The following is a 26056-nucleotide window of genomic DNA, read 5'->3' on the forward strand; positions in this document are numbered from 1 at the left end:
TTTACATATTCAAAACAAATTCCATAGCTTGCGACACAGCCTATTCAGCTCCCAATAAAACAAAGATATGAATAGCCCACTATGGGTGGATGGGTTGGATTTCATACATCTGAAATGAGTTAGGAATGAATTCCAAATAAAGGCTGACAAGAGAGTAATGGGAATGAAAGTGTATTAAATAAATAAATAAATTATTAAATTATCCTGATCAACAGCTGATTTGTGGCTATAGAGGATGCGGGTAGCTTTGTTTGGCTTGTGTGAGGTAACCAGCTCTAATAAGTCCACACACACACACACACGCACACACTGCCCAAGAAAGCTTAAAAAGGCCAATCGTCTAAATTGGGACAGCTCGCACTCATTTATAGTTGCTATGACAACCCGGCTTTCATATTCGAGACTGTAACATTCCTGGAGCAAGTTGGGCTTTGTGAATGAAAGTACGCATGCCCTGCAGTAAATTGCACTGTACAATGTGGAGCTGAAGGTTGAAGAGGGAGAAATCCACCCAAATGCATGCAGAAAAGAAAATAATGCTTATAGGATCCCAGTGAGACCCCTCCCACAACTGCATTTTTAACCCAGGAATTTACTTTGCTATTAATAACATTAAAATGCTTTCTGCGTGTCATTTTTCTGCAGCTCATTGCAACCTGCAACTTATTCAAACTTCCCAGAGCAACCTTGCAGACTTGCCTGGAATACCGTAAGCGTGCTGCAGTGCAGTGCAGGTCTCCTGACTGCCTCAATTTTGCATCTGACCTGCAAAGTGAGGCTAGTTTACTTTATTTTATTGTCATTGCACCTCGTACAATGAAAGTAAATGCCATCTTCAGTGTACATTATAACTATACAAAAAAAACACAAACACACATCCTTCGCATTCTATACAATTGAACTGAAAACCCGATATTGCATTAATATTGCACTATACAGTAGAATTCAATATAGATACTGCCCTGGAATAGAAACTGTTTTTCAACATATTTGTCCTTGTTTTTATTGACCTGTACCATCTGCCAGATGGTAATAGTTCAAAAAAAAAGGGTGCCCAAGATGAGATGGATCTTTAAGAATGTTTTGAACTTTCTTAAGACAGCGGGAGCTATAAAGCTCTTCCAAGGAGGGGAGAGGGTAACTAATGATCCTCTGAGCAATGATGTTAACCCTCTGGAGTGCTGTCCTATCTGCCACTGTGCAACCAGCGAAGCATACAAAGGTGCAGTAGTTAATACTCTCTATGGAGCAGTGGTAGGTCACCAGCAGTTTTTCATTTAGTGGCTGCTTCCTGAGAAGTTTCAGGTAGTATAATCTCTGCTGGGCCCTTTTGACCAGTGCTGCAATGTGAGTGCCCCAGGTCAGGTCCTCTTTTATGATAATACTCAGAAACTTAAAACTGGCCACTTGCTCCACTCAGTCCCTATTGATAAGCAAGGGCTGGATGTCTGATCTATTCCTTCTATAGTCCACTATAAGCTCCTTGGTCTTATTGGTGTTAAGGACCAAGTTATTGCCTCCACACCACGAAAGCAACCAGTCCACCTCATCTTGATAAGCAGACTGATCTCCCCCACCCCCACCCCCGGAGATGAGTCCCACCACTGTTGCTACCCTGCAATGTTGATTTCTTTTCGGTCAACAACCCAAGGCAATGTATGCATTCAGTTTAAATACACACATGGGCACACACACAAATCACAACCTAGAAAATGCTGACCCTAGGTGAAGCATCGATAGTTCACCTTGAACATTGAGACACTGGCCATAAACTTAGCTTTGGGTACCTATGGGGCTCTTGTTTAGCCACAGAGTGTTCAAGGAAGAGAAAGCTGCATTGATTAAATATTAGCCTTTACTCCACCTGAAGGGAAGGACTGAGGTGACATAAAATTGGAAGGAGGGGGAGGGAGAAGACAATTTGGGGGGGAATCAAGACCTATTCTGAGACAGTGTTCACATCTTGCACTAAAACATGGATTATATATGCATCGTATTTTATCGAATGGATCTCATTTGGAGGGGTTCATATAGCATCCTTCATTAAAGTAAAGGTAAAGGTTCCCCTCGCACATACATGCTAGTGATTGCCGACTCTAGGGGGCAGTGCTCATCTCCGTTTCAAAGCCGAAGAGCCAGCGCTGTCCGAAGACGTCTCCTTGGTCATATGGCCAGCATGACTCAACGCCGAAGGCGCACGGAACGCTGTTACCTTCCCACCAAAGGTGGTCCCTATTTTTTCTACTTGCATTTTTATGTGCTCTCGAAACTGCTAGGTTGGCAGAAGCTGGGACAAGTAACGGGAGCTCACCCCGTTACACGGCAGCACTAGGGTTTCGAACCGCTGAGCTGCCGACCTTTCGATCAACAAGCTCAACGTCCTTCATTAGAACCAAGCAACTGCATTAGGTCTCAGCAAAAATGACATGCTCTAAATAAAGCTGAGGTGCCACCATCACCTAGAAACAGAAGGCGTGTATTTGCTCCATAAGTTTTTGCAGGGGTCTGTTCTCTGAGCTTATTGTTTAGCTCCCCCCTGCCAAAACCTACCACCTGAGCTCTGAATATTCTCAACAATTGCTCCATAATATTTTTTTAAAACCATAGTTGGATATGTTTTATATGATCTTAAGAGAAACTGCTCGGCTAAGAGCTAGTGTAGTTGAATAATACACTTCTATTAGGAACAAAAAACAAATTGTAAATATGGAGTAAGCTTTCGGGCTGCAGCATCACACCTGACTTGAAATTTTTATGCTGCAAAAAAATTCCATTTGCCTGACTTTCACCACCCCTCCAAAACAAATTGTAACAGCAATTTGTATATTCAGTACAGTACATTCCTAGGAAAAGGAAAAGAATAAAAATATTAAACTTTTCTATTGTCTAAAGCAGTGGTTCCCAACCTTTTCTTGTTTGAGGCACAACCTTTTCTTGTTTGAGGCACCCTTGGAAAGCCTTTCAAAAGTTCCCGGCACCCTTATAAGGAAATAGATATTTAAAATCTCCGTAGCTCAAAAGTTCCCGGCACCCTCAAAAGATCTCACGGCACCCCTTAGTGCCGCGGCACACTGGTTGGGAACCACTGGTCTAAAGAGTTTCCATTTCATATGTTCATTCGATCAAAATTATTTCCCTCAAGAATCTTTGAGAAAGTAAGGGGGAAATGTAAAAGGGACTTATCGTTGTTCTGTTAAAAGGTAAGTGAAAATTATTTATCTTTATTCAATATTACTGAATTTTCAGCTTACAATATATTAGAAAACTCCCCGAAAAACTCTATTATAATTGATTAATATTGGGAATAGTATCCTGGTGGTGTCACGAGTGCTGCAGACCCTCCAAGTGATGGGTAGGTTTGCCGGTTTGCAAGACACTATTAACATCCTAGCTTTTCTACAGTGGTGGGAATATCCGCAAGGAAAAACTGAGGTTAGGTGAGGAATACTGGCCACTGATGGGCTGCACTGAAATCTTCACATAATATGTGCATATTATTTATTATATCCTGATTTCTGATGCTACATATCAGCATTCCTCAACCTTTCCAGCTTAGCAGGCCAGTGGAGATAGGGGGGTGGGGTGTTTTTGCAGACACGTACCGCTTTCACAAATGCAGCTGTGACCACGCATGTTCCGAAGAGGCTGCGGCGGCACCAGGCCGCAGTCTGAGAGTTTGAGACTCCTGCTGTAAATGATACGGTATTTAAGTGTTTTCTTCATTCATTTCATCTTATAATATAAAAAGAATGATTATCCCTGAGGTACAAATGGACACAACTCTTATTTATTACAATTCATAATTTGAAAACAGAAAAAAAAAAACTCTGGAAATATGGGCGGGACTATCTTAAAATTGATCAACCTGTGAATTGCTTCAATCTATCATGCAAAAAAAAAAAAAAAAAAAAAAGAGGAAAAGAAAGGGAAAAAAAGAGGAGTCTTTACTCACAGATAATGACAGTAGACTTTTATTAACATATTTTACAATATTGATTATGGTGGTTTTAGTTTTACATGTCGATTCTGTTTCTACAGTAATGTACTGTACTTATATTTCCATTCATACAAGTTATCTCACCAGGACGCTGGAGGAATAATAGCAGCAGCAGAAGCAGCAGCAGCAAACACACACACGCCGTTCTAGCTTGGACCTGTTATGCTCTCCAAGTTAAGTTTAATAAAGCAGATTTTTAAGAAGTTACGGGAGGAATCCAACTTCCGTTTCAGCAGCATGCAGGCATATTTCAAGTAGGATTTCCAAACACGTGTCTTGTCTTTTGTCTTTAAAATGACCAGTGACTTAATGCACTAGTATCAAAATGAACATTGTGAAATACCAAGGTTTTAAAGTTAAGGCGAATAATTTTACTTCACAGCCATATACACAATCGAAAACATTCCATTTTAAATAACACGTTTTAGTCATTTTCTGAAAACATTATCTCTGGTGAAGTTTCAAACTATACAGAGGAGAAGCCCTGTCATTGTGTTATGCCATGAGATGCCCAGGATATTTCATCTTATCCTCATAAAATGGCTTGGTTCTCATTGGTAAGCAATACAAAAAGAAGAGAGGAGGAGCAGGAGAGCTTCTGATGTATTGACAAATGAAGTTGTGTTTTAGACCAAAAAAAACCCACAATTTTTTTCCAGTAAAGATGGAACAATATGCAGACTTATAGAAATACTCCCAATATTTGCGTTCATGTCTTTGTCTACACAATTTTCGATAAAATATATTGCCAAGTGCTATATTTTTCTAAAAACCGAAAGGGCTTTTGAAGATCCTTATACAAATAATCCCACAGCCTGGCCCATGTGCTTTTCTATAGCTGGAGAGAAAGCAGCTTTCAATCAAATGCAAGGCTTTGTAATGAAGAACACTTCTTAAAAAAATAGTTTCCAGGTAAAGGCTTTTTTTTTTTCCCCCCAGGAAAAAAATTATGTTTAAAATATGTAAATGTCACAAAAGCCTGAGAGCATTGTTTGAAATTGTCAACTCTGCAAGAAAGAAGAAAAGCATTTTGGCAGCGAAATATCAGCACTGAAAAGCACTGCCTGCCTATGTGTTTCATTTTTGGCAAGGATGCCCATTCTGGCTGATTTCAAATCCCTCAAAACCAAAATGCCCTGGTCTTCATTTCTACAACACAAAGGCCTGCTGACATCCTCCTAACCTGTGTTTAAATCAATTTATGCAACCAGATACATACATGGACTCCTCTGTGTAGTCTGGGAGTCAAAGGCTAGGAGGGTGAAAGGGAGGGGGGAGGGCTGACTCTGCCAAAGGTGGCCTTGCTCTCAAGCCTTGACTGCCCCACTGGCTTCTAGTTCCAAGCATCCTTCATTTGAGATGCAAAGGGGGCGTGGTGAGAGATAGGAACCATTTGAGCACAGCCATCTTGCAACTCAATTCCTTACCCCAAGCTTCTTGGAACTCAATTAAGTTTCCAAAGAACAGCCCACTGGCAAAATACTCATGAAGCCTTCTCCTGCACCACAACCCACCTTACCAACCTGAAAAAGTCAGCTAATGGAAATGAGACAAAGGTCATGCTTGGTTGGGCCAGTGTCTGACCACATGGACCATCTGTTGCATGTACACAGGCAGCTGAATATACGTCTTGGGATTTCTTTGTAATTAAATTAATGAAATGTCAGACACAGCATTGTGTACACGTTGTATTATATTCAGAGTGGTAAACTACTTATTTTACAGCTATTTCACTAATCTCTGGAGTATATCTATGAAATTCCTGAGAATGAATAAGGTTTTCAGCAATGCCTGAAACTATTTCAATAGCTCTCTGGCAATAAGCGAAATATTTTCTACAAATCTTTTAGACATTTCTATACAATTCCACAAATTGAAAGTGTTACAACTCTTACATACTTACAAATGCATATTGAGCAAAATCTTAAAACACGAAGAGAAAGAAAAAAGGAGCCACATGTTTAGCAGGTGTCTACAGATATACAGTTCATCAGCACAATCAAACCACCCCAATCAGGGAAAAATAAAACACTCAATGGCCATTTGGTGGCATTTGTAAAGTACAATTTGTGCTTGTTTATTAGTGGATTAGAAAGCAACAACTATAAAATTAATTTAGATTCCATATCAAATCAGGAGAACTAATTATTTTGTGTTTTTAAATTACCAGCACCCAATTAATATAGGGCTTCCTTTCATGACCTGGCTTCATGCTTTCCCAGAGAAGAAAAGGACTGGGTTCCTGTTCCCTCAAAGCAAAAGCTAATCAAGGGGCAAATGTAATAAGGGGATGTGACAGCACAACGGTTAGCGACCTATAAACCATTGTAATGTGGCCCCCACCGTTTATTGATGTGATCAAAAGTATGTGACACCCACTGCTGTTCCAGCATTTTGTATCTTTCCTTACATATATAGAGTGGTTTGCCACGCCTGTAAAGAAACAAAAAAAAATATATCAGAAAAATATCAAGGTTGATGCAAGATACTTCTTTAAACACCACCCTCCAACTATGTATGTTTGGAGCTCTGAAGGAAACCCATGTTTCGTGATCACTTATTGGTATCGTTGTCTCAAGTTGGTTGGTTTATTGCACAATTTCAGTTTCGCCCACACCCCATTTTCTACCGGCCACCACAGAAACCCGCCCAGAAGATGTGATGTTTACACAAACAAATATCTCTCGATCTAGCAATAGACCCAAACTGTTACAACAAAACTCTGTTTAAAAATAAAAGTTGGCCAATACAGGCACAAATGCCTATTATCCATGTTTTAAAAAATTACCTGAGATCTCTGTCCTCTTCACCATGAGCGTCCAGGTAAACGGAGCCCCAAAGGCAAAACCGATGACCACGAATTATGATGATTACAGATGCATTGATCAAAAGAAAGATACCCGTTCCAGCTCCACAATTTTGCGAGTGCTGAAATTTTATTACAGAGCAGGGGGAAAAAAGAGATGACATTTATCGTGAGGTCAATTACAATGAAGAGGAAAATATTTTGCTTTTATGAATAAAACTGCATCATCTCAGAACAATCTTATCCTTGCCTCTTCTGCATGTGTAGAACAGTTCTTCTGACTTAAACTATGAACATATTTATGAGCCAAAATCTGCCTTATTATCACAGGCAAGCATGCACGTTATAGAAGATTTAGCATTAAAAGAGAAACTGATTCCAACGAACTGTCTTTTAGACTTTTAGTAACTGGGAACCAGACTTACCAAAAAAATATTCGTTTTTCATTCTTTCCAATAATTGCTTGATTGAAAGAAGCAATTCATCTAATGCTAATTATTAAAAGTATTTTCCTTTCTAAAGTATTGTTTGGCAACAGAACAGTAACTTTAAGAGTCTCTTACCAAGACACATTCACAGAAGCTCTGCCGTTTGCAGCACAGTCCTTTCAAACACACAAAAGCACCACAAACTAAACAAACTGCAGGATCTTTGGGAACTTTGGAACAGATGAAACAACTCTTTCTGTGATAGTACTGAAAAACAGTATTATAATTTTCAGGCAATTGCAGGAGGTGTGGCAAGTCCCAGGTAGGTTTTTGTATAAGTAAGACCTGAAAAAGAAATGTTTTTTTTAAAAAAAAAGAAAGTTAAATAATATCTTTATGTGCTGTGAATATGTAATTGTTTCCTTGTGAAATTAAGTTAGCATCTGTTTGACTTTGTCAGGATAAAACATTTTCAAGTATAGATATAGATAAAGGGAGAAATGACCCAGACTGAAATGACCATCTGGATGACCAGGTCATTTGAGGCCAAATTCTTCCAGAGACACTCAGAGGGCTCTTCTCAGAAACTTCAGAGAAATTAAGATTCCCATTGCTTTGTCTTTTTACTCAACTTAAATCTCTTTGTGGTCTGTAGATCTTTTTTTTTTAAAGGTGACTTTTTCTTCCCCAAAAATACTTTTATGTTATGTTAACTTAATTTTTCTCTTTTGCTTTACACATCTACTGTGTGTAATCCTCAATGAAATAACTGTAGTTGAAAACAATTGTGGCACTGAAGCACATTCAAAGCAAAAATTGACTTGTTAAAAAAAAAGGTTCATTCAGTATACATGTAACTAGTACTAAATTAACCCACTGGATAAGTATTACCTTAAATCCTGATATTTCCCGTTGTGGGCTCTGTAAAAGGAGAGCCCTGCCAATCTATAATGGTAAAATATCAGGAGTCTAGTAGCACTTTTTCTGACTAACACATTTTATTAAAAGCCATGAGCTTTCATGAGTTTCGATATCTGAAACGTCTGATGAAGTGTGACGCAGTCAAAAAAGATGCTACCAAGGCTTCTCCTGATGAAAATCTGAAAAATTGTTTACTTACCTTGACTTGGGTTGGATGCTTGTTAGCAAATGAGACCAATTCTGAACACCACTGGGATATAATGTCAAAGGCTGACACAGGCCAGTCAAGGCAAGAGGCACTAGGGAACTCTGACGATTGAAAAGAAGATGGTAGCAAACCCAGGCAATTGGCAAGAACAGTAAATTCTTCATCTTCCTATTAAAGAAACAAGACAATCAAAAGGGAAAGAGCTAGATGAGATATATTTCCAAAGGAAATAAAATTTCTTAATACCTGGCAGCTGGGTAGCTCCCCTCCAAAGAGGTGATGCTGAAGAAGGCTGGTTATCCTGAGGAAAGGCAGGCAGAATTGCTGCAAGTAAGTCTCTATGGAGTGTGAGCACCAAGCACTGGAGCTATCCTAAATTAAAAGAAACAAACATAACAGTGATTTTATTCTAACTATTTAGCTGTTGAATTGACAAACCCCTGCATGCAATTTCATAATGAGATATAGTTGGCACTAAAAAAGCTTGACTAAACAATATACATGTACTATACCATATCTTCAGTTTCCTCTTGATCTTGTTCATAAACCTTCCCTTTGAAAAGTTCACTGATCACATGGCTGAGTAACACCTGACAAGACTTTTTTGCATTGACCACATTCTGTAATTAAGAAGAAATTCACCATCAAATGAAGAAAAATAAATAAATGCAGTCATTCCCACAAAGGAGTCTCAAACCGAGATAAACATTTCAATGCATTAATAAATAATCCCACCAAGAAGGACTCAAGTATTCCCTTCAGTAGGGAATGCAAATCTTCTGCATATGTAAAAATGGATCCTACAAGAGAAATCAAGTGTTTATACATCAAAGCAGTCATAATGCTCTAGACTGGATAATAAATTGGGTGGGAGGGAGGGCTGTACATCCTAATTTTCTACAGCAGGATGTCTTACGGACAAGTCAATGGAGGCTTGTTTATTCAAATGCACAAAAAAAGAATAATATACTTAAACCAACTTCAAACGTGGAATCTATTTTTATTTCGTTGGGAAGCAATGTTCTGATTGTAGGTCAGAACATTTGCATGTACTTCTTGGGTGGTAAGAAGCATAATGACCTGGTAAATAGTGTCAAGATTAGAGAGACCACCTTGCATAGAGTAGCACCAGCAGGTTTGGGATAAAACCACTCTTTCACTCTTCTTGAAGCAGACTGGCCAAAATATATTCAAACTGCACTACTGTTCTTACTGTTTGCCTGTGGCATGAATAATACAACCAAAGTTCATAACTTACTCTACAGCAGGGGTGTCAAACTCATGTCATCACGGCGACATCACATGACGTATCGAGATAAACATATTGTGACTTTTTCCCCCTTCGCTAAACCCGGTGTGGTTGTGGCCAGCGCGTGATGCATCCGGCTCATGGGCTGTGAGTTTGACAGCCCTGCTCTACAGCTTACTAACTTACTGAAAAGTATTACAGATAGCTCTAATTGACTAAAGTCAGGATGGATGGATGGAAGTGAAGGTAGCAGGGGCATTTTGAGAGGTTGGAGCAATCATCATGTAAAACAGGAAGACAGAGACAATAATAAACAAGAAAAGAAGCTTGAAGCCTCTATTCCATCCACCTGTGTATTATATTAGGGTAGTATTTTAAAAAGGTTATGAGTCTCCAGCTCTTGGATATTTCAAAAACTGAGTTGTGAGTAAAAGTTAAGTGGCAACATCTGATGTGGCATGTCTGCAACATTTATTTGTCAATGTCTATGAATCCAAGCATGCATCAAAAAATGATTGTATTCACACAAGAATCCCAGAGGAGGAAATGGTTGCCATACACTAATCACCCCTACTTCATGTTGAATTTCAGTAGTCTGGAATATTCTATAGAGGGGAAAAACCACAATCTATCTTACTCAGAATTCCCTTCTTGAAGCATGATTTGAAGCTAATTTGGTTGGGAGTGACAAACAAGGAATATAGTTCAGATACAGCAATATACAAGTGCATTCAGAAAGTATTTTGTCAATTTTGTTTTGCTGCAGCTTCATTCTACAGTTGTTGAAATTCATTTTCTGTCATTAATCTACACTCAGTACCTCATAATGACAAAATGAAAACAGAATTTTAGAAATATCTGTAAACTTATTAAAAAGAAAAAACTGAAATATAACATATTCAGACCCTTCACTCAGAACTTTGTTTGGAACACCTTTGGCAGCAATTATAGTCTCAAGTCTTTTTGGATGTAACGCGACAAACTTTGCACACCTGGATTCGGACATTTTCTGCCATTCTTCTTCCAAATCCTCTCAAGCTCAGTCAGGTTGGATGGTGGCTGTCGGTGGATTTCCAAGTCCCTCCGGAGATATTCAATAGGGTTCAAGTCAGAGCTCTGGCTGGGCTCTGACTCTGGGAATGTCTAAGACATTCACAGAGTTGCCCCTAAGCCACTCCTGAATGCTTTCTGTATGCAGTGTATATAATTACTGATGTTATGCTGCTATAGATAGAACCCACGTGGAAGCAATCAGGTATATTGCATTTACTCTTCAAAGTTGAACTTTTGTTAAAAATTCTAATAGTAGCACAATGGCCAGGATAAAAGAAGTAATGTAGTTACTTTGGTTTATTTCAAAGGGCTTCAATACTTATCACCTACTGTTATTTCTGCCCAATCAGACAGACTGTTCAGTCAACAGCTAATCCCCCAAAGCATATTAGTCATCATCCAGACAAAGAACTCAAGGTTAAAAACACTTTAAAGGGCTTTCTGGATATAAGGTTCTGTAAATATTGCTTTAAATTTTTTTAAACAATGTAATAACAATGTAACTATTAAGTATTTTTTTAAAACTATCATACATAAGCTCTTAAAATATTTCAGAAGTGTTAATCTATCTGTCCCTTGATTTTGGGGGGGGGGCAGGGGGACATTTCTGTACTCACAGTTTGGGCAAACAAGTGGAGGCAGGGGCAGTCCAGGAGGCAGTGGACAGTAGGAGGGCCTGGTGTGCTCAGATCCATGGGATCACAAAGAGTCGGACACAACACTTTGAACCAGAAGTCTCCAACCTTGGCAACTTGAAGACTTGTGGACTTCAACTCCCAGAATTCTGGGAATTGAAGTCCACAAGTCTTCAAGTTGCCAAGGTTGGAGACCCCTGCTTTGAACAACAATATAAAAAATAATCAGCTACACCATACATCATATTTTAACACAATAATCCATTTAATTCTAGGCAGCAGTTATTTTAAATACATGTTCAGATAAATCAAATCTACCCCCTTTATTTTCTACTAACAACAGACTATTGATTGAACTAATTATGTGAAAGACTAAAAAGCTGGCCTGTCTCCAGTATACAGCTACAGTAGCACCATTCCAATTACATTTGCAGAATTTACTCATTTACAGTGGGTAAAGAGGTCAAGGAATATGTGTTGAACTTTTATACCAAGTGTCACTTGATTGAGATGGGTGGCTAAAGAAATTGATTAATTGATTGACTGATTGAATAGTGACTCCTATGATGTGTACATTTTAAAATAAAATGCTGTGATGTTGCATTTTTTAGTTGTGCAATGAAGCATTACATGATTTATTCCTTCTCAACATCACTGTTTCTCAGCACTGCCACAGTAGGGCAGCCTTCTCTTTTCCTATCTCAGAAACTAACAGACCTACACCCATCTTTCTGATTGCAATTCTAACTGCAATTCTTCTCTTCTGTATGAACAAAAGGAAGGCATCATAGTCTTTACAGGTCTAGGCTTCAGCACATACATGGATCACGGGGGACAAGTTGCAAGACATTTGAGATGGGATCCTCCTTTTCATTCAACCCAAACACTCCAAGATTAATCAAAACAGGCTTAAAGTGTAAAGTATTGCAAACTACAGCTACATTCTAACTAAGGTACAGCAACATTCCAACAAAAACATTTGACTGGCATTTAACTAAGAGACAATTACCTCAGTAGTGGGTTTCACTTACCTTCGCTACTGGTTCAGAATTGTGAGCACACTTGCGAGCGAAGCAAGTGCGCGGCACTTCTGTGCATGCGCAGAACCTTCTGTGCGTGCGCAGAGCATCCGTGATGACGTCTGGGCAGGTGGGCAGAGCCTCCCGCCGCTGCAGCTACCGGTTCACCTGAACCAGGGCGAACTGGTAGAAACTCACCACTGAACTACCTCCTTATCAGCCTTCTTCAGATTTTTATTAAATAAACCAACCTTTTTCAGAGCTTCTGAATTCATCCAGGTCATCTTGTCCTCAGGGCTGCATTTCACAGAAAGTGCAACTAGAGCTTGTATGTACAACAATGTGAAAAGCACTTTTATGATACAAACAAAGTGTTCTGTAACAATACAAAAATATCATTAGAAATTCTCAGGCCTCACATTTTTATATATTAAAATATGGTCCCTAATTCATACAGTCTACAAATCTGCAAGTATTTTTCCCAGATGAGCAATCAAACATCAAGACAATTATACTGCTGAGACAACCATTCTAATTTTAAGCTTGCTGGTTTAAATCAATGTTTTATCACTGTTAGTTCATGTTATAAATTTTAGTATGTTATCTCTCTACTTTGTACTATTCATCTTTGTTTAATCTGCAATCATGTGAGTAAACTGAATGAGGTAATAGTTCTTGCGCTGTCTGAATAATTTAACAAATTTCAGAACTTTCGCCAAAACCATGTTTAAAAAAGATATCATTGCCTTTTAAATAAACTAATCTAAAATATTAATTATCTGATCATAATAATGAGATCTTGTCCCTAATAATCAAGAATGGTAGACTAGACCAAGAGTTCTCATAATAGGCAGCACAATGAATAAACTGCTTAATTAGAGTTATTTCAATGATAATGGATCTACTGAAAAATGTGTAGATTTTTGTTGTCTACCATTCAGAAACACCTAAGCTTAGTAATGTGCAGAAAATATAATTATAGATACAATTCCATGATAATCCAAGAAAACTAACCATCATCTTTCAGAATTTGTCTTCTAGATATTCACAAAATCCAGATTGTTTTGAATGTTACTATACAACTTTTTAAATTTTCTTGAAACACTGTAGCCAGAACTGAAAAAGTGTGCCTGCTAATGCTGAAGGCCACTACAGCACACTTTATGGTTAAACTAGCTTGCTTTAAGAACAAGTATTTCTGCTTCTAATTTGCTGAACTATAGCCCTGATATCATTAATCCTCAGCCATGTTGGTCAAAACAAATGGAGTTGTTAGTTAGGCATCATCAGAAGGAGCAGATGTTCTCCACCCATGCCTTCAATACTGTATTCTAGAACAGGGGTCTCCAACCTTGGCAACTTTAAGACTTGTGAACTTCAACTCCCAGAATCTTAAAGTCTTAAAGTTGCCAAGGTTGGAGACCCTGTTCTAGAGTTCTTCTTCTTAAGTTCTACATCTCCTACCAAAATGTAGAACTTAGGAACCAGCTTCCACACAACCTTAACTTTTACTTATTTCTCAAATTGCCTAATTTGAGGTTTTCTTCCTATCATGTAACTATCTTTACCTCATTGACCTGTTTAGTTTCCAGGCAGCTGAACACACCATACCACTACATTAGAAGGTGGTAAGAATCAAAAGATTCATTGCCATGAACAGATCTAAATAAAAGCTAGATTAAATAGGATGCAGTCTGTCTATACACATATATGCTAAATGTATGAGTGTATGTACAGAGACACTCATATAGATACACATAGATACACTCTCTGCAAGTGTATGTACAGAGACACACACAAAAGCAGCAGTAATTGCAAGGAGATGCATTTATGAATGGAACTGGATGGAGGGAAGGGGATTTAGGATTAAGTTTCTCCCATAATCCCAAACCAGATTCCTCTACTCTGCAGGTGCTCATAGCACTGAGAGAAAACCTTTCATTGGCCTTACTCTTAACTGCTCATTCTAGAAAGCCCTAAAAACGGTTTACCTACTGCCTTTCATGTATTTTTAGAATTCATGAGAAATGCAAACTAATGACAGATACTTTCCAAGTTAAAGAAAAACAATGAAAAAGCTCCTCTACACTGAACAGATTTTTAAATATTGGTATAATTGTTATTTTTTTTAAAAAAAAATTCAGAATTCTGATGAGCTCTTACACTATCCATCATCTGCCTCCTTAAGGCATTATTTTTTTAACTTTAGACAAGTCTTATTTTCATTTATTCGTAGAGAAAAAGAATTCTTGCACAGCTGATCATGCCTTTAAAAAAACTCAGCTGAGATATAAAAAAAATCACAAGAATGAAGCCAACAGCATGTCAATTGACCCTATAAAAAGTGAAATGTTCATTTATACTGTAACAATATAACAGAATGTATCCTGTAATACAGTTGTGCAAAAGAAATTAGGTCAGCCTTTTCAAAATCATAAAATTAAAAGCTTTCAAAATATGCAGTGATAAATAATTCCTGCTTCTTTCAGACTCCAATAAAATCCTTGAATATATATGTACATGCAACAACCATTACAAATACTGTATTGTAGCAGTTACCACTGTGCCAAAAATGCTGGTTTGCATAATGAAAATATTCATCCCTCTCCACTCTCCAGCAATCACAATTCAGTGTGAAATATTCAATTCTTTTCTTCAGTGAACAAATGAAGGAAGGTCAAAGAGGAAAAACCTTTCCGTGCTTCTGCAACTCAAAGAATTTAAAGGAATTTTTGGGCCTTGTGGTCTCCCTCCATTGTTATTTGATAAAGCTGAGAAGACAAGACTTCCAGATATGGCTGCCAAAGTCACAACAAAAATTCTGCCTGCTGCCAACTTCTAGAGATAAGGTAAAGTCATTCCTAAAGCATACCAAGCAAATAAGATTGATTTGCTGCAATTCTCAAAAATCGCAAGAGACAGAGATAACTCTGTCTATCATTTATATAACTTTGGTAATGTACCTTTGCGCAGTGGCTGAGGCATGGTTAAGATCTGGATGAGCAAAAGAGATGGGACATCCTTGTAAAGCACTGGAACCTCTGGCTGATCCTCACTGGACATCCTGACAAAAATACATGCAGTTAAAATCCACATTAATTTTCTCCAGACTTAAATACATTTCTCGATCCATTGCTATTTGATTCAAATAGAACAACATAATTTAAAAGTAAAATTGGAAATATTTGGACTGAGACAGAATTTATTTCATCTTGATTATTGAATTCTATTTGTGATATGTGAAGAAACAAAATTAAGTTTGAGTATAGTGGGAAAGTGTTATTGAAGAACTTTGTGTGATAAAACAAGAAAAGATAGGCTCAAAAGATTGAATTAGCAATAGATGAATGCAGATTCAAAACAAAAGCACAATATAAGTACTTTGAGGGGGGTTATTATTGAATGAAAATTGGACAAATAGAAAAACCAACATGTGAAGCAAATCGAAGCAAAAACAAACACATGAAGAAAATTGTACAAGCAAAGCTTTGCTTAGTTTATAAAATGGCTTCCCTGGTGATTCACCACACTTCTTGTAAAAAACATTCAATAAAAAATTCCATTCATGGTTATATGAAAGTCCAATTGGCATTCTAACTTCCCAAACTTAAAAAAAACATGTGGATAATTATGTAAATGTGAACACAGATGCTATAAAATAGTTATACTAAACAGGGATTGATAAGCACATTAAAAATGACTATTACAGTACCGCAAATAAAACTAACCCAACTTATATTTTTATATGTATTCAATCTTCTCAATAATTGGCAACATTCATTTCTCTTTCAGGTATATTTTAACAGGCTACTAAATTTTCATAAATCAAACAGAACTTGATCTTCACAGAAACAAATGATGCATTTAGTTCCTTCACTAGAAGTGAAAGAGTAAAATTCTACAAAATGCCGGTTTAGATAAGCTTCTTTAGTTTATGTCAAGCATCAGAGTAAAGTAAGCCTTAAATCTACACTTTCATATTTTAAAAGCTTAAGCAATTTCTTCATCGTGATATGGAAGCTGTCCTTTAAAAGTCTGTTTGCTGTATAGAATATCTACTCTACTAATCCCTTCAATGCCTGTGAGACAAGTTGATAAATATAGCTTTGGAATACACCCATAGAAGCAGTTAGTGAGGGAACAGACCTAAGGTTTTTCAGGGAAAAACACCACAATTATTACATATTGAAGAAAAACTTGCCAAGTTGGTCTAAGAGCTTGTGGATTCCAAATCCACAAGAGAAATTGACAACACTGCTGGGAATCATGGCTAACAAAAAAGGTGGGTTTCCTCATTGCTGACTCAGATTTCCAAATGCAACCTATATAAATAAGCTATCGCTACACTGAGCTAATAAGAGCCAGTTTGATTTAGTGGTGAAAGTACCAGACTAGAAGCCAGGAATCTGTGAGTTCTAGTCCTACATTTGTCATGAAGGCTGGCTGAGTAACTTTGCTCTAGTCCAGTGGTTCCCAACCAGTGTGCCGCGGCACTAAGGGGTGCCGTGAGATCTTTTGAGGGTGCCGGGAACTTTTGAGCTACGGAGATTTTAAATATCTATTTCCTTATAAGGGTGCCGGGAACTTTTGAAAGGCTTTCCAAGGGTGCCTCAAACAAGAAAAGGTTGTGCCTCAAACAAGAAAAGGTTGGGAACCACTGCTCTAGTCACTCTCTCTCTCAGCCCAAGTCCTTGGAAATTAAAGGAGTATTGTGTGTGTTCACCATCTTGAGTTATTTATAAAAAAATGTGAGAAATAAATAAATAAATATTAAAGAAATAATAAATAAGTTCAAGCCAAATGCCAAGTCTGTTTCATACATGCTAGATTCCATGCCTTTTCTGACTTTCTGAGGGAAATGGTGCCACTCTTAAGTAAAAAAATGGCAAGGTGGTTTGGTGCAATTCAAGGGCCATGCCGCATGCTACATAAGGGCATCCTCAGTTAATGGGCTTAAGTCTCACATGCTTCCCATTGTTGTTCTTGGTCATAGAGGCTAAAGTTCAAGGAATTATTGAGAATGCTCATCTACTCAGGAAAAAAAGGAAAAGGTAAAAGGGGAGGATGGTAGGGACACCATGAGGATTTAGAAGGAGTGGGGGAAGCAACTGCCCAATTTTCTTTCTGGGAAATGTGCATCATGTGACTAGCCACACCTACCATAGTGGCCATTATGTGAATATGCAAGAGAGCAGCCATTTGTCTGAAGAACGAGAACATAATATCTAAATTCCAAGGATTTCCTGTGCTTTTGCTAACTCAAGATTTTTTAAAAATAAAACAATGAGCTTTCGAACAAGCCACACTCACTCTTGAAATAAAGTTCATCACATATTTGGCCAATGCTTTTCCGGGGTATCCGTAACATGCTTCAATTAATCAAGGAATACAAACAATATTGCTAACTGTGTAGGTCTGATATTGACTAATATAAGGGTTTTTTGAAGTCTGGAAGGCTACTTTAGGGATTGTACTACTGTTTTATGCATCTTGCACTCAAGGCCAAGAAAATGCAAAACTAATTTTTGCAATAATGACATGCTGAGGGGATTCTGGACACCAGTTCAGAAACTGCATGCAATGCTTGAGGTTGTGGTTATTTATCCTAAACAGGATTGTAAAACAGGATTATGTAACTTTCCTTGATTAAAGCAAGGTGAATATTAAAAATTTACTTACTCCAATTCTTCATTCTGTATCAATCGTGTCAGTTTCTTCCATGGATTGTAAGCAGAATCAATGCTGTAGAGTCTCATGTGCATAGCCAAAACATGAAACAACTGATCTATAGAAAGAGAAGTGAAGGGGTATTTTTAGATGAAATTTCTCCATTTTATATCCCTTTGCAAAGATTTATTTTCATTTTTTTTTAAAAGCATTATTTTATGTTTGCTTAAGACGACTTCTTTAAACCCTGATAGTTTGCTGGAACTAGACTTGAAAAATTAATTCCAATCCCAGATAAAACAATGAAATACTCCCGCCACGACTGAATTTCTTTGGTGCTACAGGTGAATACTTCAGGGGTTTCAATCTGATCTATTTACAAGATCAGGGGTCCCCATCCCCCAGTCCATGGCCCGGTGCTGGACTGCAGCCTGTTCGGAACCAGGATATGGAAGTGGTGTGCAAGCATGCCCAAAGCTGAATTTGTGAAAGCAGTGTGCACATACACATAAAACCATCTTCTCTCCCTCCCCCCGCTGCCACTGCCGCCAATCTGCTGAGCCAGAAAGGTTGGAGATTGCTATGCATGATATTCTCAGTTTCATGGAATGCTTCCATTTCTCAATCTTTCCCATTAATAACGAGAGTTTCTTAGAACTCAGTCTTGGGTATCTTTTATTTTCTTTATGTAATCTTCCTCTAGGCCACGGGTGTCAAACTCGATTTCATTGAGGGCTGCATCAAGGTTGTGTTTGACCTCGGGGGGGGAGGGGCGAGTGGGTGCGGCCACGGCCTCCTGCAATCCTCTGCCAGTGAAAACAGAGCTTGGGAGGGCCGTGCTTCTTTTTCAAGGGGCACCTGCAAAGTTGCCTCAAAATCAGTCATTCAATACATATTTTTTTTATTGAAAAAGTTTTTACAAAAATTTTCACCCCCTTTCCACCCCCCCCATCCCCTGAGATTTTAGCCATCTCAGCCAAATTAGCAACTTTCAATATCCATTCTTCTATTGTAGGTAACTCTTTTTTCTTCCAGTATTGTCCTATCAATAGTCTTGCCGCTGTTATTAAGTTCAAAATCAGCTTAGTCTCAATTACTGTACAGTCCGTAATAATTCCCAATAAGAAAAATTGCGGTAAGAACTTTATCTTCTTTTTCAAAACATTTTGTATAATCCACCAAATCCTTATCCAAAAAGCCTTAATCTTCTTACAAGTCCACCAAATATGAAAATATGTAGCATCATCACAATTACATCTCCAAAATTTCACTTGCATATCTGGATACATACATGATAATTTCTTAGGGTCTAAGTGCCACCTATAAAACATTTTATAAAAATTTTCCCTTAAGTTCTGTGCTTGCATAAATTTAACATTTCTAACCCAATTTTTTTCCCAAGTTTCCAAAAATATTGGTTGCTGAATATTTTGTGCCCATTTTATCATACAATCCTTTACTAAATCCCTTTCAGAATCTATTTCTATCAACACATTATACAATCTCTTTATATGCGCCTGGGTTTGATTTATAATTTGTTTTACTAAGTTTTCTTCATTCTGCACGATACCAATTTTTTGATCTTCTTTCCACCTAACTCGTAATTGCCCATATTGAAACCAAGTATAATTTCTCCCTTCTTCTTTTAATGTATGCAAGGATTTTAATTGTAAATTACCTCTCTCAAAATATAAAAGATCTTTATAAGTAATCATTTCCTGTTTCTGTTCTATATTTATATTCTCTATTGCATGCCTGGGGTTTGCCCAAATAGGAATTTTGTAATTCAACTTGTAATAGTATTTCTTCCAGACACGCAGAAGAGCAATTCTTAACACGTGGTTCTTAAAGGCTCTATCCACTTTTTTATCATACAATAAATATGCATGCCATCCATATAATAAATCATAACCTTCTATATTCAAAATCCTTTCCTCCGTTAAATTAAACCAATCACTTATTACCGAAAGAGCAGCTGCTTCATAATATAATTTAAAGTTGGGCATTTTTAAACCTCCTCTTTCCCGTATGTCTTGAATTATTTTCATTTTAACTCTCGCTTTTTTACCTTCCCATATAAATTTATTAATTCCAATCTGCCATTCTTCCAAATTTTTATCTTTCTTAATTATTGGTATCATCTGAAACAAAAATAAAAATCTAGGTAAAACATTCTTTTTAATGGCTGCTATTCTCCCCAATAACAATAATTGTAATTTTTTCCAACTGAGCATTTCCTTCTGAACTTTTTGCCATAATACCTCAAAGTTATTCTTATACAATTTCACATTTGATGAAGTAATATAAACCCCTAGGTATTTAACCTTTTTTAAAATTTCAAATCCTGTTGTTTCCTCTAATTTTTCTTTCTATTGTCTAGTCATATTTTTTGTTATCACTTTTGTTTTATTCTGACTTTAAACCCTGAAACTTTTCCATATTGATCAATTATTTCCAACAAACATACACTTGAGTTTATAGGATTTGACAAAATAATTACCAAATCATCTGCAAACGCTCTCACTTTATACTCATGTTGTCTAATTTTAATTCCCTCTATCTCCTTTACCTCTCTTATTTTATCCAGTAATGGCTCCAGAGTTAGAATAAACAATAATGGTGATAAGGGACACCCCTGTCTTGTTCCTTTCGCAATCTTAAAAACTTCTGTCAGACTACCATTAACTATTATCTGGGCTGTTTGCTCTCCATAAATCGCCCTAATTATTCTCATAAAACAATCTCCAAATTGCATTTTGTCTATTAATTTAAATAAAAATTCCCAGTGCAGTCGATCAAAGGCTTTCTCTGCATCCAAAACAATAAATGCTGCTGAAATCTGATTTTTCTTTTCTAAATATTCCAATAAATTTACAATCTGTCTAACATTATTCCTCATCTGCCTCCCCTTTATAAATCCCAATTGATCAGTATGAATTCTTTGTTGCAGAACTAACATTAATCTATTCACTATTATTTTAGCAAAAATCTTATAATCATTATTCAAAAGTGAATTGGCCTATAATTCCCAGGTTTAGAGCAATCCTGTTCTTCTTTTGGTATCAATGAGATAAAAGTAGTTCTCCATGATGGGGGTATTCCCCCTCCTAATTGTATCTGATTAAATAATTCCTTAAGTGGACCTACTATCTATACATTTTTATCTGATTCTTCATATATTCCAAATTAATATACATGCCACAGACATTTCAGTTTACACACTTAGTTTACATTATGATATAACTGATTATAATGTCAGGGCACTTTTTAAAAATTCTATATTTGTACTGCACTTAGCTATACATTCATAAAAAGCCAAATCATTATTATCCATGCTTTTGCTACATACTGACGGATGGATGTACAAACAGATCAGCCAAAGTCCTCTCAGCTATTTATTCTGACATCTAGAATATAGTCCAGCTGTGCCCAAAGGCAAGTCTAGATTATCTGCTAACTTTTATGCAACCAAAGTCCCCATTTTATTCCCTGTTCAGAATAAAGAGGTTCAAGAGAAGCTAAATGAAACAGGATACTTGAGGTTTAATTTTTGTTTGGATCTACAGATCCAGGCTGATATAAGAATTGCACAAAATGAACACAGGGAAATAACAATACTTCATATTATTTTCCTTTCTATTTAAACTAGGTAATTTCTCATTCAAATATAGATGGAATCAGAATTATTGTACTTTTCTCAATATAAGACTACTATCCCCCTAAAAGTGGGTGGAAATGTCTGTGTGTCTTATACACTGAATGTTGCCGAAGCCCCACCCACCCGCCAGCTGTTTTCGGCCTCTGCGCATCACGTTTTCAGCCTACGCACACTCCATTTTAGATCCGTTCCAAGCTGCACGGATCGCCATAACACATCGCTGCTAATCGCCACCTCCATGCGTCACATTTTCAGCCTCTGCACACTCCATTTTAGACCCCTTCCAGCCTGTGGGGATCACCACAGCACATTGCCACCGATCACCGCTTCCGTGCATTGTGTTTTCGGGCCCCGCACCTGTTTTTATCCTCTGCACCTCGCATTTTCGGCTAGTTCCAGGCAGCGGGGATCAGTGGCACCTGGAACCGGACGAAAATGCGACACACGGAGGCCAAAAACAGGTTGTGCAGAAGCCAAAAATACAACGCACAGAGGCAGCGATGGGCGATCCCCGCAGCCTGGAACACCTGATTGGCAGTATTCCGGGAGGCTGATCCAACCGCCTATCAGCTGCTCGTGCTGACTCAGGCTGTGGTAACGTGCTGAAATTGACCAGGCTGCAAGGACGCTAGCCAGATGAATACTGATGGATGCTGGTAGGCAGAAACGTATTTTTTTTTGTTTTCCTCCCCAAAAACTAATGTGTGTGGAGCGTCTTATACTCCAAAAAATATGGTACTTCATAGATGGGAATCCCATGAACCGTTTTCAAACTTTTTCCCTATATTTCCCTTGCACGGGTAGTTTTTTTAGTTTGAAGTTACAACGGTACTGTAAAAAGTGAGTTAGGACCATTTTTCACACTTATGATATTGTAGCATTCTTATGGTCACAGGATTACATTTGGATGCTTGACAACCGGTTCATATTGCAGTATCCTGAGGTCATGTGATCACTTTTTGCAATCTTCTGACAAGCCAAGTCAAGGAGGTTTCACTCTTCAACATATGACTAATTTAAGAACTGCAGTGATTCACTTAACAAATGTGGCAAAAGAAGTCGTAAAATGGGAGAAAACTCACTTAACAAATTTCTCACTTACCAACATAAATGTTGGGCTCAATTGTAGCTGAAAATTGCAGGCTACCTGTATATTTTGATTCAATTTTAATATATTTCAGCCAAGGGTCCATATGCATTTTACTAGACTGTTTCTTTCAAAAGAGTGCAATGTATTTTAGTTGGTATCAGTATAGAGCAGGGGTGTCCAAACTTGGTCCCTTTAAGACTTTTGGACTTCAACTCCCAGAGTTCCTCAGCCAGCTTTGCTGGCTGAGGGACTCTGGGAGTTGAAGTCCAAAAGTCTTAAAGGGACCAAGTTTGGACACCCCTGGTATAGAGCCACTCTGATTTTTCTTTTTTGTCCCACCCAAAAAAAATTATTTCTACTTTCTCTTTATTTTATTACCCCAGTTTCTAGCCTTCTGTCCCTACCACTTGTAGAGGCTATTAAAAATGCCACATGTAAATATAAATCACAGAAGGAATTAATTTATTTTCTACAAATAGACAATTATTCATAGACACTTGGGAGGCCAAAACCGGCTCATGCTGAAGTCAGCTGCTTCATGTAGAGCTTGAAGGCTGTAATTAACTTCTTGGTTTGCCAAATAATTGTAGGCATGGATGACATTGGAACTAAGTGCTGTCACCTGTTTTCTGAATCAGCAGCAGTGAATTAGGACAAAATGAGTTCCCATTCAAACTGGAAAGAGATGTTTAGTGAACATTCACTCCTTTGTTCTTTGGCTTGTATATGTTTATATAAGTAATGACCCCACCCACCCAGGCTAAAAAAACTCTCCTTTGGAAATGGTAATAGTTGTAGCTATAGAATATAAAACTGTATTTTTTTTGGGGGGAGGGGGGACTCTTAGACCTAGAAGACCATCCATGTGAAAGGCAAAAGGGAAGGATGGCTGTTTTTGCTGATACTCTTTCTTCTACAGAACCTTGTTGCCACCTCCCGGAATTCTAAAGCAGGGCTCTCCAACCTTGGCAACTTTAAGCCTGGAGGACTTCAACTCCCAGAATTCCCCAGACAGCAAATCTGGCTGGGGAATTCTGGGAGTTGAAGTCTGCCAGGCTTAAATTTGCCAAGGTTGGAGAGCCCTGTTCTAAAGGGTTCTTCAAATCTCTGGAAAACAGCCTGCTTCAGTTTCCAGTCACGAAACCTGTCACCGAATGGGGAACAATTACATATACCACTCCGTATTGGTTCAATTGTAGTACCTCAAAGCAGAGTTTGGCATAACCACAGACTCATGCATCTTTTCTCTGGCTATTTGATACTACAATTTTATAAACATAAATTCCCAACAATTTTTGTCTGCGTTTTCTCTAACAAGCTAGCATATCATGATTTGCAGGAACGGTACAGAAATTCTAGCATATGGCTGGAAACTTCTTATGAGACCAAGTGAAAAACTTGTTTGTTCACTCAATACCATCCATAGCTAGTACCAAAGAAATTACAGTATAACTCATTTATATTTCTTCTTTTATGGATTGATATCTGTTTTCATTACAAAGGGGAACAAAGTTCAGGGTCACTTCTACTTTTGTTATAATTGTGAAAGCTGTGGTGGCGCAGTGGTTAGAGTGCAGTACTGCAGGCCACTTCTGCTGACTGCCGGTTGATGGCTATTTGGTCATTTGAATCTCACCAGGCTCAAGGTTGACTCAGCCTTCCATCCTTCTGAGGTTGGTGAAATGAGGACCCAGATTGTTGGGGGCAATATGCTGACTCTGTAAAACTGCACAGAGAGGGCAGTAAAACATTGTGAAGGGGTATATAAGTCTAAGTGCTAACGCTATTATTCCAAACAAACATTTCATTGTTGCACACCAAGAAAAAAACATATTGACCTGTTTCAAGGTAAAATATGCTACTCTCAATACCATGTCCTGCAACTACCAAAGAAAACCAGATTGTTGTAGATAAAGAAAACACACACATAAATTAAATTCATTCATTTCTCTGTACAAATTGCATTTATCTTTTCTTAAAAGTATCTACAATTTAATATTAAGGTTGAAATCTTAATTACTTATTGGTGGAACAACCTGTAAAACCCAAAGGCACTTATTTTTAAGTATAAATGCATAGAATTCCATCCGTTATCTTATGGTGGCACTTCATATTTTGGACTTCATACACTTACATACTGGTTCAGAATAAACCTATATTTAGTTATACATGACCCCTAAGCAGCATAAAAGAAATGTTGCAAGTGGGACTGGGTCTCACATCTCACATCTGCTTGTGAGATATAGGAGATCTAACAAGCTCTACTCAGATTAGAATATTAGTACCAAATAAGCTTCACCTCGAATCCACATGTATAATTGTTATTATAAAGAAGGTAACTTACATAATAACTTCAAACAAAATTTTAAAAACACTGATTCATGCACTATGTAATTTCATTTTTTCTTTCACCAGAGGAAAAAAGGCAAACATTGCCCCCTAATGGGAACATGGTACTAAAGAAATAGGGCAAGAAATGTGCCTTCTTTCTTTAAAAGTACTGAATTTGCAATTCTAAAAAAGCATCTGTACTTTTTACTAAACCATTAGCATTAGCACTTCTAGTCAGCTAGATGAAATTTAACAGTGTCCACATCGCTAAATTCTTCTATTTTTAGATGAATATACCTATCACAGGATATAGAAAGCCATGTGGTCTTTGGTGGACTTAACTAGACCTAACAACAGATGTTAGAAATTTAGATACACTTACTGCAGTGGTGGGATTCAGCCAGTTTGCACCACTTCGGGAGAACCGGTTGTTAGCTTTCTGAGCAGTTTGGTGAACTGGTTGTTGAAAGAAATCATTAGGGCAGAGAACCGGTTGTTAAATTACTTGAATCCCACCACTGTCTTACTGCCATACCTTTTTTTCCAAGTAGGCCTAAATGTTAGGGTTTTTTAACTGTACTTTTACTATAGAGATTTTACTGTGCTTTTAAATTATAATGAAGCCAGTAGTTTTCCAAGTAAAAAAAATAAAAGCAATACAACCACACAATTAGATACATGTATACTAACATATAACTGCTAAGCCACCATGCTGCCCCCACCCACAGGACTTGTCAGCTAGAAAGCCGGCAGCCCCAGGTTGGAGACCTGAGCGCCATGTGACGGGGTGAGCTCCCGTCCATGCCTCAGCTTCTGCTAACCTAGCAGTGCGAAAGCATGCAAATGTGAGAAGATAAATAGGTTCAGCACTCTGTGACGACTGTGAAATGTTTTCGGACAGCGCTGGCTCAATGGCTTTGAAACACAGATAAGCATCACCTTGTATAGTCAGCAATGACTAGAAATCCGCGGGGAGTCCTTTACCTATACTAGT

The 26056-nt window shown here is 37.8% G+C and overlaps 1 protein-coding gene across 4 annotated transcripts in view; it reads right to left on the bottom strand.

Moving 5' to 3' along the window:
- Nucleotides 1-3955: 3955 nt before the first annotated feature.
- Nucleotides 3956-26056, bottom strand: part of UBR3 (ubiquitin protein ligase E3 component n-recognin 3) — a 110237-nt gene continuing 88136 nt past the window's right edge. For all 4 annotated transcript variants that reach the window (XM_058190898.1, XM_058190915.1, XM_058190907.1 and 1 more), the window contains 9 exons: nt 17996-18101; nt 15280-15380; nt 12568-12692; nt 8873-8980; nt 8607-8732; nt 8352-8528; nt 7367-7576; nt 6786-6925; nt 3956-6430 (listed from right to left, as the gene is read on the bottom strand). In XM_058190898.1, coding sequence (XP_058046881.1) covers nt 6313-6430; nt 6786-6925; nt 7367-7576; nt 8352-8528; nt 8607-8732; nt 8873-8980; nt 12568-12692; nt 15280-15380; nt 17996-18101 — 1211 coding nt within the window. In that variant the 3' untranslated portion in view covers nt 3956-6312. The remainder of the gene's footprint in view (nt 6431-6785; nt 6926-7366; nt 7577-8351; nt 8529-8606; nt 8733-8872; nt 8981-12567; nt 12693-15279; nt 15381-17995; nt 18102-26056) is intronic.

This window comes from Ahaetulla prasina, chromosome 1 (genome assembly GCF_028640845.1).
Source record: "Ahaetulla prasina isolate Xishuangbanna chromosome 1, ASM2864084v1, whole genome shotgun sequence".
In the NCBI taxonomy this organism is placed as follows: Eukaryota; Metazoa; Chordata; class Lepidosauria; order Squamata; family Colubridae; genus Ahaetulla; species Ahaetulla prasina.